A 14,518-nucleotide genomic window follows, 5' to 3' on the forward strand; every position below is an offset into this window, starting at 1 on the left:
TCCATCCACAATGCAGGGTTTCTTCAGTGTTGTTTGTTGTGGTTAGCCTGTGGTAGCTAACAAGCTGCTAGCTCAGCAACATGTCTGCTTGGTGTCGCGTTCAGTGTGGAGTGGAGGAGGGGTGATGGATGACGGGGAGCGGGGGTTGTGGGATCGGAGGCTGGACTGGTACCGGCTGGGTGGGGCTGAGAGAAGAGTGTGATTCAATGATTACATCATACGGAGAGGAAGTACGAAACGGACGTTTCAATAACATATTTCTTAGAATGGACTGAGTGAAAAAGTCCTCGAAGTGACTGTTTTCATACTTTGAGGGTACCTACTGACCCCCTTCAAGTAATTACGGATAGTAAAAGCCCATAAAATGTATTTTATTTTGTATGGGCCCTTTAAAGATTCTTGGAACCACAAGACAGCCTGTGTTTAGGGAGCGAAGTGATTTATTTGGATAATATGGTGTTATGAGCTCTTTGATGTATGGAGGGGCTTGATTGTTAAGGGCTTTACAGTGTTTCTCTGAGATGTTTAGGGCCAATTACAATGACCTCAGTTTTGTCTGAATTTAGGAGTAGGAAGTTTTGGGTCATCCAGGCCTTGATGTTCTTGAGACATTCCTAAGGTTTAACTAAGTGATTAGATTCATCAGGCTTCATAGATATGGACAGCTGGGTGTCGTCTGCGTAACAATGGAAGTGTACCTGGTGCTTTCTGATGATGTTGCCTAAAGTGAGTATATATATAAGGTGAAGACGACCGGTCCAAGGACAGAACCTTGTGGAACTCCATGACTAACTTGTGTGTGCATGGAGGAGTCATTGTTAACATTAACAAATTTAAATATATCTGATAAATGTGATTTAAACCAGTCTAGTGCCGTTATTTAATCCCTTCATGTTGTTCCAGTCTCTGTAACAGAATCTTATGATCTATGGTGTCAAATGCTGCACTAAGATCCAGCAAGACGAGTATAGAGACAAGTTCATTATCTGATGCCATGAAAAGGTCATTGGTAACTTTTCCTAGTGCTGTGATAGATTATAAATCCTGAATGAAAGTTTTCCAACAAACCATTACTATCCAAGTAATCACATAGCTGGTTAGCAACAGCTTTTTCTAGGATTTTGGAAATGAAGGGCAGGTTTGATATGGGTCTATAATTAGCTAAAACCTCTGGATCAAGAGTGGGCTTTGTAAGCAGAGGTGAAGATGAACCTGGGGTTGTTCTTATTTTCTTCTATTAATAACCACTGTGTCTGCAAATAAAGAAATTCGTGTTCATAAAGACCTGATTATGTTATTTTTACCATCCCAATCAAAAAACAACTGAATGTGAACTAGTTAATTTTTGGAACTGTGAACTTATTTCAAAATAAAAAAAATGAACTATGAACGTGAACTAGTTAATTTTAATCTGTATGAACTGAACGTTCTTTTAAAGTCTGAACTGGCACAACACTGCTGAAGACACCCCTACGGACACAGCCAAGGCTCAAAAGAGAGGACATTGTTGAAAAGAAGGGTCCGAGGAATTCGGTAGTGTGGAGATATTTTGGCTATTTAAGTCTGACAAGAAGCAGAGTAGCGTGCAATGCAAATTATGTCGAAAGCATGTTCCCACAAAGACGGGGATTACCACTCATCTTATCTACCATCTGAAGCAAAAATTACAGAAACAGTGAATTGATTTATATCATGATATATATCGATATCGACTGATATTAACAACTAAACAGCTTTAACACTCCTTTTCTCTTTGTTCCCACTTTCTCTTGTTCAGTGAGAGAAGTAAACTCTACCTTGTGCTGCCAGGATTTACTACCATAAAATGGAAAAAGCTGGACAGGTTAAAATAAGACTACCGTAAATGCGACAAAGGTTGCGCAGGTTAAAATAGAAAAGCTCCGTCAAAATCTTATAACAGCGTCTGCGTCCGCATAGAACGGCTTCTGGGTCCTTTCCGGACTTGCTCTTCAGGTGAGTCCATACTTTGACTGTGCACAGCCACCTCCCTTATGACATGTCGACGCATCTTTAAAATAGATAAAAACTTTTTACAGTCAGTATTTGAAGTGGCTAGCAGGGCAGAAGGAGCAGGAGTCTATTGATAGTTTTAAAAAAAGATCTGGGATTATAGTGATTGCTGGTGATAATTTGCTCTTGCTATTTTAGTTTTATTATTATAATAATTCAAGAGGTCTGTCATATACAGGTAGTATAGTTTTTTTTTTTTAGTCCAAAACTTTTTGCAATAATGTTCTTTTATTATTACATTTTCTACATTTAAATCAATGTCTTTTTTACACACCACAATGTGTGATGGTGGCAAGTTGCTCTGTTACTGTTTATTTTCTGTAATAAAGTGATTTTCTACTGAACACAAGTGCCTCAAATGTTTCATTTCATAAATTGAAGTCAACATATCTAATAACAAGTTGATATATTTATTGTAAATATACATTCCAATTTATATCATGTTAGCTATACACTAGCCACAATTTCACGGCGTATTTTTAATCAGAGAAGCCAGCTCAGTGAATGTCTTTTACAGAAAACTTAAAACCTCTCTTTTCTTCAGCCTTTATCTAGATCTTACACTCCTGCTCCATGTTTATAATCTTTTTAGCGGTTTCTTTTTCTGTTTTTATGCATTTTTAAAATATATTTTATGCCCTTTTCTTTTAAATGTCATTAAACCTGTTATGTTTTATACAATCTTCTCTTATATGGAATACATTTTAACATTATTTTGTATCTATTATGTATGTAAAGCACTTTTGAGCTGCATTTTTGTATGAAAGGTTCTATACAAATTAAGTATTATTATAATCTATGAAATCATTACTAATTTACCAGTATAGTCTAAGGCCCATAGTCAGCCCAATAAATGTGTGCATTTTGCACAGATTAGACAGTCAAGCACAAGGTTTCCAGGCCACGATGCTGTAGTTTGTGGGGGACTGAAGCTGCTTTATTCTCCTAAGAACCTGATGAGCAGAAAAATTAAGAAACTTTGGTTCCACAATGTAAAGACTTTGGCTACAGTGAAGATTATTTGATAATCTACCTTTTAGGTTTCCCTGCAGCACATTCTCTGTTGTTATCATGGCACCATTACCACAACTGCACCTGTAGAGGAAAAAGCGACATGAAAACTGTCATGTGTATGTGACGACAACAATAGGAAAACGCTCATTACGTAACAACCCAATTATACATATAATGAAATCCGCATTATGTTTTCAACCTTATAAAGCAACTGGCATCACATCAAATACAGTGTTTTGTAACTAAGCGTTTTGTTACATGAACTGAGCTTTTAAACCAAACATTGTTAGGAACTGAGTAAACTATTTATACATGCAGCAACTGTAACCCGAACGTAACTCCTACATTGGCCGACTGTCCTGCTAAAACTTGAACAAACATGAGACAATGTAACTTACCATTCTGAAACATCCTGTTGTAACTGTGTGGCTGGTATTCTACAGCTGTATCCAAACATAATACCGTGACTCGAAGCTGTGGTTGTCGCCATTCGTGTCTACCGGATAGTTCATCAATGCTCTAGAATGAGACCGGTGATAGGCCTGGTCGTGTGTCACTCAAAGTGCAGTAAGCCAATCAGCGAGCTCTACCATATGCTCCAACAGGCTTCAGATGATAGGCCTGGTCGCATGTGACTCAGAGTGCAGTCAGCCAATCAGAGGAGGGGCTCATGAGTAATCAATTATAAGTAATCAATGACTTTAAACCACTGATATATCATTTTGGGTGTACCAATACCTCAAATTAAATCCCAGAAAGGTGTAAAATATGGGCCCTTTAATATGGGACGGAATTTTAATACCCCTTTGTGCCTGACAAAGGGGGTCACCTATGGGTGATAATTTATTTTTTGTTCTTTCATTGTTCAAGACATATATGGGAAGGATGCTTGACATCTGTTCATGAATGCTGCTATTTTAGTTGATTTATAATGAAATGTAATATTTTTCAGATGTTGCTTATATTGCTTAGTTGGTGGCTGGTACGGCTGTTTGGGGGCGCTAGTGGGAGTAGTACGCCAAGGTGCCGCATTCGAGGAAGATGTTTCTAGGGGAAATTAAACAGTCAGTCTCATGCAGCAGAATCTACAACATGCTGTATGTTAGCCGCTAGCATTTGGCTGCCCAGCGCATTGGGATGGAGCCCATCGTTTGTGAAGAAGGAAGAGTGCCCCCATAACTGATTGAAGTTGTCAACAAAGCCAAGGCAGTGAGCTGAGCAGGCAGACTGGAGCCAGCTGTTAAGACTGATTCTGCTAAAGCGCCCAACTTCGCGGTCCAGTGTGGGCATAGGACCAGAAATAAAGACATATTTACCGCAAGTCTTCAACAAGTTAAAAAGGTGTTCAAAATCTTTCCTGGTAAGCTCAGACTGCTGACGAGCCGTGTCGTTGGTTCCCACATGAACTATCACTTAGGCTATGGACGGCAGGACACTATAAGTGTGAAAAAGAGGACGAGGAGAAAACTCCTGTGTGTTCACATGGCAAGAATGAGCATGCTCTGTTTCCACGCTGTGTGTGGAAGCCACTGACTGAGGAAGTGGTGACTGTGCAGGTGAGCTATGTGAGGAGGGAGCGACCTCAGACTAGGATGAAGGATTCTCTCCCAATTCATGGCAAGGAGGAGATCCAGAGCATCGGAGCACAGCCTCTTTCAGCATCCTATGTGAGGATGTTGCTCGTGTTTGGGGCCGCTGAGTCTGTTTTCCTGTGGATCGCTTGGTTACAGGAGCGCTGATATCCACTGGAGGGAGGAGGGGCTCAGAGCCAACAGGCGCTGTTTTCAAAGAGTGATGCTGAGAGGGGAGATCAAGTGCTGCAGTCGGATCTTCTGGATGTGCCAGAGAGTCATCAGACAAGGTGATGAAGCGGTTGGAAAGATTAAGTGGGGGTGGTGAGACAGCCTCACCAGAGCCCCTCTTATGCCTGCGGACTACGACCTCAGCCCAGGGGGACTGGTGGTTTGGAGTAGAACAGGATGAAAGCCAGGGACAGGTGAAGGGGACACTGTGTCAGGGATGTTTGCCTCAAGTATTTTCGTCTGCTCTTCGATAAAGCTGCTCAAGGCGAAGTCTCTGTTCTGCGGCTCATCCGAAAGCCACCGGATGTCCTCCTTAAGGTCGGCATTCTTTGCTTTCTGAAGTGAGGCACAGTCGCAAGGCAGGGATGGCCTGATGTTTTGTTAGTTTAGCAGTCAAGTATAGGACTATAACGTAGACTGGATATAATTGTTGAGTTAAAGCAAGCGATATTGGACGAAAGTGACATTGAGTGGAGGCTATGCTAGTGGGAGCGGCAGGTAACGTAGACTGTAACTCAAGATCCTGAGATCTGATTGGTTAGATCTGACGACTTGCTGCAAAGATTGTGTTTATATTTCGAGATCGTACCTGGTCAATACAAGAAAGAAGCAAATACTTGGTAGTTGTCGGACTGAGACGGAGTGTAGCTAGCCGGATGTGATGCTAGCGCAAACTGTCTGAAACTCAAACCTTGGATCTGATTGTGAGATCTGATGCCTTGCCACAGAGATTGCGTTTGTAAGCTATATTACCTGGTCGAGTACGAGAAACAAGTGTAGATTTGGTAAATATCTAGTCGAGAAGGAATCAAGACAGAGCTTCTCAGTGGTACCACTCACATACCTGTTGGCTAATAAACCAGAGTGGTGAGTACTTTTACTGGGATGATTTGGTTTGGTCGGGTCGGTATATGTAATACTGTATTCAGTTCAACACAAAGATCTTAAGATAACAGATCTATATAATCTATTGTATAATAGCTGATGAGTCAGTCGTCATCATGGGACAGGAAATCTTTGTGATCACTGAACACTTGTGTCCTTCCATTTGCACACTCCTCTATCAGTGCCAGTGCATCCATCACGCAGCATTACGCACGAGTGTCACCACAGTATTTATATATTTAGAGCAATCGCACCGATTACTAAACATATCAGTGGGATCCTAACTTCCACTCAGGGATATTATTTGGAAATGGAAATTTGAAAGTGAAAAGTTTTTATTTTTTATTTTGTAAGTGATCTCCAGTGATCTCTGTGTGCCTGATGGCATAGTCATGTTCACTGCAGCCATTTTACACAAACCCGCACTATATGAAAACTAAAGTCGTACTTGATGATACACGCACAGTGTTGGAAGATATTATTAATAACTCTGCTGCTTAATGGTATCTGAATGTAATTTGCTTTAAGTTGTTTTGTCTTTTTCAATTGAATGTCACGCAAGCACAAATAATGCTGTTGGTTTTAATGTTAATGATGAAGTGAATCAATAATCTGGCTTCAGTTCACCTCCTCACATCTGCAGTTCTCTCTCCAAAATGTTTGTACAGGCAGCAGTGTTACAAGCCCTTGAGAGACAACTATCAGTGACTCTGCATTGTGGCCGGGAACAGGGGGTCTCGCTTTTCAGTAAATTATCTGTCGAAAGAATCAGTGTGGCAATACACTGGTATGTCCTTCAGGCCATGCTTTCCTGCGTTGCACATGGAGGGCAGGTTCCATGCATCCCTGCCATGGTGTGCAAATGCTCTTTGATCCACCCAGCAGTACTTCAGCTCCTCCAGAGAGGTAGATGAGGGTGGTACTTTAAAAGGTGGGGCTACTGGAGTGTGTGTGTGCGCGCGTATGCACAAGTCTGCAATGTTACCTTTCCCTCAATTTCGGGGACTATCATACAGAAGCTACGCAATTTGTTTATAGTAATCAAACAATCACGCTTGTCCCGGGCCAAAATGATCACTGCAAGCGGTTTCCACTGTATCTAGTCCCCCTGAAAAGGCTGCTCAGGGGAAGGATCCTACCTGGGGCCAAATACACCATGTTTGATGACTGTTGTCATCATCTTCATCTTCACCTGAATCCAATAAACCCCTTAAAAAGCATGGGGCCTGCATTCTTTGAGCCCTGGCAAGAGGGACCTTGCACTTTTTTAGTTTTGGGCAACTGTGTTCCTCACATGGTCTTTCTCTGTGCTTTTTTTGCTGTTTGCCAGAACCATAGCTTCTATGAGAGAGCTCAGAGGGTGGAAGATAATCTCCAGACAGCATTGTTTAAATCACGAGAGTTGTTGTGCCGGGTTCAGTCAAATTTTTTTAATGATTATTGGGTACGGGTTGGGTGGGTCACATTCACTGGGTTGAATTTTTCTTTTCTTTTAAACTGCAATTCAGAGAAAACAAGCAATAACAATGGTTTTCATTGACGGGGTAAAATACAAATTCAGTGCAGCTTCAGAATAACTACATTGGGCTTGGGTCAGGTTTGGACACAAAAAACAGAATACCTGTTGGGTTCGGGTCGGGCTTGGTTGTTATTTTTCACTGACTCCGATGAGTTTGGAGAGAAAAGTTCTGCCCAAGCATTTATTTCACTCACTCTATTTTACAGCATGATTTCTGCTACTCTGCATGTGGGGTAATGCCACACTGAAGTCTCATCAGCAGACTATACAATTAGACATGAGATCACACATATGTGTGCATCAAGATCACAATTGCACATGGAACATTTGTCTCGTTCAGGGGTCATAAAATCCAAACTACGTATGGCATAAAACTGACTGTCAACAGCTGAAAGACTATTCAAAGTAGTCTGTGAAAATGCTGCCAAACATAAAACTGTCTGTATTTATCCTGACGATAATTCACAACTTTTTGATAAGAGTAAGGAGTAGAATAATCTACAGAGAGAGAAGGCTCAGATGTACTGCTCTTGTTAACTAGCAAGACATTGTTCAATTGTAAGTGAAAAGATGAAGACAATGCTAGGCCTGTAGTTTTATTTTTATACATAGGAACACACATACATACTCTGAATTCTCAGTGTCACTCTTATGGTCAGATTACATACCCTCCTGGGGAAACAGACATAGCACAATTGTGTTTTTTCACATAAGTTATTATTGTGAAAAGCTGTTGTATTGTCACTTAGCTTCATACACTGTATTATCAGTATCAGTATTTCAGTTTTTAGCATGGCCAACCAGCTCAGTACTGTGTACTGAACCACCAAGTACTTGTCTTGGCAATGTACTTTGACGGTCAGAGTGAGCTCAGATCCAACTTCCACCTCTCAACACCCCTCCCCCTTGGGAGATCTGATCACAACCTGGTTCATCTCCTGTCTGTGTACAAACCTCTGGTGCACAGGCAACCAGCTGTGACCCGCACAGTGAAGAGGTGGTCCGACGAGACGGATGAGGCTCTGAGGGACTGTTTCGAGTCAACTGTGTGTGAAGAACTCTGCTAGGGTCATGGGGAGGACATCGGCAGCCTCACAACCCACATTACCGATTACAATATCTTCCTCTACTTGTGTCACCCATTCTAACAGCACATCCATGAATGGCTAGAATTGCTTTCACTCTCTATGTTACATGTAGGAATTCGCATCCTATTGGATAGTTAAGCCTAAATATGCATTCCTAAATCCAATTGTGTCTTTACGTTTTGCCACTGGTGAAATACGTAAAAGAGTTGGAGTTGGTGAGAGTTGAAGTTGGTGCCTCTTTGTCTGGCGAATCTGAATTAGATGTGAAAGTCGCTAAGAGTAGACGCTACAATGTACTGTTGGTTGGCCCTTTATCTATAACCTGACCTTAGGTACTGCTTAGAGAGAGAAGAGAGTATCTGTGGAATTAGATAGGCACTACTCTCCTGTACAGATATAGTGTAATATACACTATATATTATTTTCTGATAGCCAAATTTATTGAATTCACAAAGGCACAACATTTAATGGTGCCATGTTTAAGGCAGAGTATCCCAACAAGAGTTTACCAGCAGTTTGCCTTTCACACATGCACAATGCAGCAGGAGGTTCTCTGCACAGACGTGTTCACATTAGCATCAAATCCTCCGCATTATTTAGGCGAGAGGTGGAGCAGCCGGGTGCAGAAGCAGGAAGTAACGTATTAACTCTGCTGCAGATATCACAGGAGTTTCTCAGACACTGACATCAGCTCTTATTACCACAAACTCTCTTGACATCTTTGTTGGTGTCTTCTACATGTATAACATTACATTACATTGCATATCATTTAGCTGACACATTTATCCAAAGTGACTTCCAATAAGTGCATTCAACCATGGGGGTACAAACTCAAAACAGCAAGAATCATGTAAGTACATTAGCTTCAAAAAAGCCAAACTACAAAGTGCTACATGTAAGTGTAACATGTAAGTGAAACTTTTATTTATTTTTTTATTATTAGACCATCATCTTTTTAGCCAAGGTGTAGTTGGAAAATATGTGTTTTTAGCCTGCGGCAGAAGATGTAAAGACTTTCTGCTGTCCTGATGTCAATGGGGAGCTCGTTCCACCATTTGGTAGCCAGAACAGCGAACAGTCTAGATTTTGTTGAGTGGCTAGGTGTCCCTTGCAGTGAAGGAGCGGCCAGCCGATTGGCCAATGCAGAGCAGAGTGGACGGGCTGGGGTGTAAGGTTTAACCATGTCCTGGATGTAGGCTGGGCCCAATCCATTCGGAGCACAGTGCGCAATTACTAGTGTCTTGAAGTGGATACGGGCAGCCACTAGTAACCAGTGAAGGGAGCGGAGGAGCGGTGTAGTGTGAGAGAACTTAGGTAGGTTGAGGACCATTCAAGCTTCTGCCTTCTGCATGAGCTGCAGAGGTCGGATGGCACTAGCAGGCAGACCAGCCAGGAGGGAGTTGCAGTAGTCTAGGCGTGAGATGACAAGAGCCTGGACCAGAACCTGTGCCACCTTTTGAGTGAGAAGGGGACCCATTCTCCTTATGTTATGCATCATGTATCTACATGATTGGGTTGTTGCAGCAATGTTGGCGGTAAGGGAGAGTTGACTGTGTCACACCCAGGTTCCTTGCAGTCTGGGTGGGGGCTACCACAGAGTTGTCAATGGTGATAGTAAGGTCGTGGTTGGGAGAGCCTTTCCCTGGAAGGAAAAGTAGCTTGGTCATGTCAAGGTTTATTTCAAGTGGTGTGCGGACATCCACTGAGAGATGTCAGTCTGACAGAGATTTGTGTTTGTGTTTCAGATTGGGGAAAAGAGAGAATTAGTTGGGTGTCATCTGCGTAGCTGTGGTAGGAAAAGCCATGTGAGTGAATAACAGAGCCTAGAGACTTGGTGTACAGAGAAAAAAGGAGGCGACCCAGGACAGTACCTTGAGGGACCCCAATAGTGAGTGGACAAGGTTCTAACACAGATCCTCTCCAAGTTACCCGGTAGGTACGATCTTTAAGATAGAATGTGAGCAGGGAGAGTGCAGAGCCTGAGACACCCAGGTCCTGAAGGGAGGAAATAAGGATCTGGAGGTTGACTGTGTCAAACGCAGAAGAGAGTTCCAGAAGGTTGAGGACAGAGGAGAGAGAGGCTGCTCTAGCAGTGTGAAGTTGCTCAGTGACAGCAATGAGGGCAGTCTCAGTTGAGTGGCCTGCCTTGAAACCAGACTGTTTAGGATCAAGGAGGTTGTTCTGGTGAAGATAAGAAGAGAGTTGATTTAAGATAGCAGGCTCAAGTGCTTTGGAGAGAAAAGTAGGTAGAGAGACAGGGCTGTAGTTGTTTACCTTAGGTTGAGGGTGGGTTTCTTGAGGAGAGGGTTCACTTTTGCCTTTTTATAGTTAAGGAAACAACCAATTGACATGGAAGTGTTAATAATCTGACCTTGCATTCTAGTGGATCTGCATATTTGTGTATGGAGGTTGGAAACTTATGCCCTTTTTTCTTTAGTGCTCTCTTAATCCCACTGTATTAACTACACTTCTTTACTATCTCAGTCGCATAATCATGGTCAAAGTAGAGAGATCTGGTGCTGAGCTGGATTTTTCCCTTTTTCCAAGCTTCTCTCAGTACAGTCTCATTGGTTGTGAAGTCCTGGAATTTTATAATAATAGGCCTCTGAGGGGCTTTGGGTTGGGGTTTGTTCACCAGGGAGGGATGAGCCCGCTGTATTTTCAAATCCAAGTCCTGTGGTACTGCCAACTCGCTTTCTCAACAAACTGTGGTATTGAGTTTCTGTCTTTTCCCTTTGCCTCTCCAAAGATGTGTATATTGTTTTTTCCAGATTTAATTGTAATTAATTACATCTTAGGGATCAATGCTCACTCTGGGGCTCCTCTGGCCTGTGGGTGCTAGCTAGATCAGGTTCGGTGTTGCTAGCTTTTGCCAACGAGGCACTTTTTTTCTGAGGTCTTGGCATTTTTCCTTCTTTTCTCCAGCCTAGTGTTTCTTCTCCCACTTATGTACCCCTTTACTGATAAAAGATGCGTTTTTCAGGTTATTTGGTGGGTAAATTGCAATTGATCTGGGAGCACATTTTCCCTGTGCATCTAACTACTACTACTTCAGCAAACCTGGAAGTCCCACACTATTAATTTTAGGTCATATCGCTCAACTGTTGTAGGAAATTTGGTAGGCTTGTGTAACAGGCGAAGACCTTCAGAAAAGTACTGGAGCCATATCCTTACCCAAAAGGTAGTCCACCATTTTGAATTAAATCAGAAATTTTGGCTCATAATTTGCCATTTGTATGAGTTGTACTTTGACAAATTCCTATTAAAGAATTGATCAAATTGATTTCACATTTGGTTAGTCTAATAAACACTAAAATTTGTTTTCTGTTTATATAAGTCCTGGTCTGAGGACATCCAGATGCCAATTTTAAGGGACACTAACAGCACCACCTACTGGCAGCAGGGATTTATTTGTTTTATATATTTAGCTAAGCAAGATGACCACATCCATCTCAAAATTGGCAAAAATTTGACAGCTGTGTCAAACTGCATCATGCCACCATCCCCGTAATGCACATGGGTGTGAAAGACTGGCTAAATACTCGCTTGGCAAGGAGATTAAGGAGGCCAAACGACAGTATTCAAAGAAGCTGGAACAACAATTTGCAGCCAACGACTCCTCGTCAGTCTGGAAAGGCCTCTGGTGATCACCGGCTGCAAACCAAATCCCCACTCTGTGGAAGACCTTCAACTTGCAAATGACCTGAATGAGTTCTACTGCAGATTTGACAGACAATGGACCAGTTCTAACCCTACCCCACATTCTGAACCCCCACAGCTATCACACCTCTTCTTCCCAGCCTGACAAAGACACTTCCCCCACAAAATGGTCCCAGACTGCCCTCTCCCCATCACACCTCTCTCCATTCAGGAGAGAGATGTCAACAAACTACTGAAGAGACTGAACCCCGGAAGGCAGCTGGACCAGACGCTGTCTCCCCTCCACACTCAGGTACTGTGCGGACCAGCTGTCTCCAGTGTTCACGGACATCTTCAACACCTCACTGGCTGAATGCGTGGTACCTGCCTGCCTCAAAACATCCACCATCATCCCCGTTCCCAAAAGCAGAGGATCACAGACCTTAATGACTACAGACCAGTCGCCCTGACCTCTGTAGTAATGAAGACCTTTGAGCGCCTCGTGCTGACCCACCTCAAGGCCATAACCAACCACCTCGTCCACTGCAGTTTGCCTACAGAGCCAACAGGTCTGTAGACGACGCAGTCAACATGGGACTCCACTTCATCCTCCAGCACCTTGACTCCCGGCACCTATGCCAGGATCCTGTTTGTGGACTTCAGCTCCGCATTCAACACTATCGCCCAGCTCTTCTCCGAGACAAGTTGACACAGCTGAGCGTGCCTGAGCCCACCTGCAGGTGGATCACTGACTTCCTGACAGACAGGAAGCAGCGCGTGAGGCTGGGCAAGCTTGTCTCTGAGCCCCGACCATCAGCACTGGAGCCCCACAAGGTTGTGTGCTCTCCCTCTACTCTTCTCCCTCTACACCAACAACTGCATCTCCAGCCACCCCTCTGTCAAACTCCTGAAGTTTGCAGACGACACAACCCTAATTGGATTAATCTCCAATGGGGACGAGGCCGCCTACAGAGAGGAAGTTGACAGCCTGGCTTCCTGGTGCAGCCAGAACTTCCTGGAGCTGAACGCCCAAAAACTGTAGAGATGATAGCAGACTTCAGGAGGAGCCCAGCCCAAACCGCCCCCTCACCATGTGCGACTCCCAGTTAAAACAGTGGAGTCTTTCAGATTCCTGGGGACCATAATTGCACAGGACCTGAGGTGGGCTGAGAACATCACCACCATCACCAAGAAGGCCCAGCAGAGGATGTTCTTCCTGCGGCAACTGAAGAAATTCAACATGCCGCAGAAAGTGATGGTCGAGTTCTACACGGCCATCATTGAGTCCATCCTCACTGCATCAATCCCCCTGCCTCCACTGCCAAGGACAAGGGCAGACTGCAGCGGATCATTCGGTCAGCTGAGAAGGTCATCGGCTGTGACCTGCCGGCTCTCCTACACCTGTTCCACTCCAGGACCAGGAAGAGAGCAGGCAAGATCATTGCTGATCCTTCCCATCCCGGCCACCACCTATTCCAGAGACTCCCATCTGGAAAAAGGTTCCGGGCCATCAAGACCAAAACCTCGCGCCACCTGAACAGTTTTTCCCATGGCAGTGGGGCTCACAAACAAGCCCCTGCATCACACTGACTCTGCCCCCGCACATAACTTATAACTTATATATTGTTGGCACTATCCGGAACCAATCACTGCACCTTAGCACCGCACGTGCCTATTGTTTTTCTGTATATATTGTTGTTTTATGTCCGATTTGTTGTTATGTCCAAAGGCACCAACCACACCAAGGCAATTTCCTGTATATGTAAATATACTTGGCAATAAAAAGAATTCTGATTCTGATTCTGAAAGTCTAAATGCTAAAAATTGGGACTTAAAGAATGCTGTGCTTTTGTATAAAATGTCAATGTGTACTTGAAATAATAAACAGTCTCACAGGGGAGTATAAATGTACATTCACACACAAATCTATTACTCACACAGCCAAGTGTTAAGTTTGAGGTGTGTGCTAAAAAAATACTGTGATGTGTGTCTCCTGCTATGCTAGGAGCGTCTGTTGCTGCTTCAGAAGATCGCTGAGGATCATCAGACATACCAAGGCAGTGTTCAGGGGTTCCAGTCGTGGCTGCTGTCAAAAACCAAGGAGTTAACTGATCTGATGGACAGCGAGAACACAGCTGAGATTAAGCTCAAAGCCTTACAAGTGAGTCACTGAAATGTAATTAAAAACCTGCTGTTGATATCACCATGTTGACCCTCTCAAAACCTACCTGTTATTTTCTGCAGTGGAAAAGGCAGAATAAGGGAATGGTATATTTTAAATAAATACCCTAAATACTCTAATTTTTGTAATACTTTATAAGATATTAACAAATGAAAAGATACTATGCAGCAAAACCATCATCAACAGGGTGGAGAAAATATAGCATGCAAGGTCTTTGGCATTAGTGTTGACAGCAGAACTTGTTGGGAAGAAATGAAAAAATGGTTGTGACATTGCGGTGAAACAAATACAAACCACTGTAAATCCAGTTTATTGGTCCAACTTCAGTCTTTGACATTCCTGTTCACTTTAGTGTTTA

General features: G+C 43.1%; 1 protein-coding gene across 3 annotated transcripts in view; it reads left to right on the forward strand.

Annotated features, from left to right (window-relative positions):
• syne3 (spectrin repeat containing, nuclear envelope family member 3) overlaps window positions 1-14,518 on the forward strand; it is an 80,342-nt gene that overhangs the window by 12,283 nt on the left and 53,541 nt on the right. For all 3 annotated transcript variants that reach the window (XM_035168404.2, XM_035168406.2, XM_035168405.2), the window contains exon 5: window positions 13,984-14,139. In XM_035168404.2, coding sequence (XP_035024295.1) covers window positions 13,984-14,139 — 156 coding nt within the window. The remainder of the gene's footprint in view (window positions 1-13,983; window positions 14,140-14,518) is intronic.

Source organism: Hippoglossus stenolepis, chromosome 10, assembly GCF_022539355.2.
Source record: "Hippoglossus stenolepis isolate QCI-W04-F060 chromosome 10, HSTE1.2, whole genome shotgun sequence".
Lineage (NCBI taxonomy): Eukaryota > Metazoa > Chordata > Actinopteri > Pleuronectiformes > Pleuronectidae > Hippoglossus > Hippoglossus stenolepis.